Source organism: Otolemur garnettii, unplaced genomic scaffold (assembly GCF_000181295.1).
Source record: "Otolemur garnettii isolate 467f Iridium unplaced genomic scaffold, OtoGar3 scaffold00139, whole genome shotgun sequence".
In the NCBI taxonomy this organism is placed as follows: Eukaryota; Metazoa; Chordata; class Mammalia; order Primates; family Galagidae; genus Otolemur; species Otolemur garnettii.
The window spans coordinates 932,753-934,211 of record NW_003852534.1 but is presented as its reverse complement, the minus strand read 5'-3'; the positions used below and the strand labels follow the sequence as shown (position 1 = coordinate 934,211).

At 47.0% G+C, this 1,459-nt stretch overlaps 1 protein-coding gene across 3 annotated transcripts in view; it reads right to left on the bottom strand.

Annotated features, from left to right (window-relative positions):
• Positions 1 to 1,459, bottom strand: part of TPO (thyroid peroxidase) — a 35,784-nt gene that overhangs the window by 32,788 nt on the left and 1,537 nt on the right. For all 3 annotated transcript variants that reach the window (XM_003798554.1, XM_003798555.1, XM_012810592.1), the window contains exon 2: positions 38 to 122. In XM_003798554.1, the coding sequence (XP_003798602.1) occupies positions 38 to 122 (85 nt within the window). The remainder of the gene's footprint in view (positions 1 to 37; positions 123 to 1,459) is intronic.

Sequence of the window (1,459 nt, the reverse complement as noted above, 5' to 3'; positions counted from 1 at the left end):
CTTACCCCACATCTCAGGTGGCACTCTCCCATCTCACCTTTCCATATTGTGGCAGATGGTGCTGTCCACCAGGACCCGGCTCTTCTCCACAACACTGATGACATATGATTCCTCAGTCTCCCCTGTGGAATGAATATCACACAGTCAAGCACAGGTAAGGTTCACTGTTCCCTGTCTGCCTTATCTGTTCTACCATATTCAGTGTGAGGTGATGGGAACCACAGGAAGTCCACTGTTTAGGTCCTGAGGTCCTGGGGAGATTGTTTAAGCTCTGTTTTCCCATTATCTCCCCCCACAGGATGGAATGGGAGGAGAGTTATTTACACTCAATTTATCACTTCCCCATTCCATGGTCTAGTGATTCAAAATAACCTCACCTAAATTAGTTATCAACTTCATAATATTTGCCTACTTAAATTTGTGCATTTAACATAAACAAATTATTCAAATATGTCAGCAATTTCCAGTGAAAGCACTCTGAATTTATTTTATTTGTTTTATTATCTGGAATGTTTAATAGGTTAAGATCCCCCTTCTAGGTTAGAATGTGAAGGTCCAGGTGAGTGCAAGTGCTTCTGTGATGTGACGAGTTGCCAAATTTATCTTTGTGTGAGTTTAGAAATAAATGTATTTCATCCAATGAAGTATAGTTTACACAAAGATCAATGTCTTTGAGCATTACATATCTATGTGGAAATAAAACAACTTTTAAAGGTAGATTTATTTATCTTTAGAATTATCACAATATAGTCCAGAAAATAAATTGATGAGCCCAGCATTACTAGGTTACCAGATAACCTCTGTCCTAAATGTCCTGTGTGATTCTGGCAGCAGCAAAGATGCCACGCCAGCCTGTGGAGACAGTGTGCTGTGAGGACCTCTTGCCCCTGTGGCTGAGGTCACCCCAGGCCTTGCAGGATGAGCAGGTGTAGACCCAGGGCCCAAAAACTCTCCCTGCCCCTATCCACATCCCATACCATAAGAGCTGCTGTGGTTTCTCTGCCCTGTCACCAATTCCATAGAGCTCAGTATAACAAAATTAAGAAGAACCCGTCATGAATTGTCTCTCAGGGCTCTGGATGATGCCACTGAGTGCTTGGGGCAGAGGGTGCCATCCCCAGGTCCAGCAGGGAGCGACCAAGGCCAGATCCCAAGTGGATGGACATGGGCAGGGCAGCAGAAAGCAGCTGGGAGAGGTGGAGGGCACCACGCCCAGGGTCACAGCTTTGCCAGTCCAGCACTACCACCCCCACTCCTGGGCCCAGTGCTGTCCCCTGGGGAGTGAAGCCTGCAGGGGTAGCCTCCTGTTAGCGGTGTGCTCACGCTCAGCAAGGGACAGGGGACTGAGCTGGCAGGGCTTGAGCAAAATAAAAGTCAATTCTTAACAGCTGGGCATTGTGGGGGGTGCCTGTAGTCCTAGCTACTTGGGAGGCTGAGGCAAGAGAATTGCCTAAGCCCA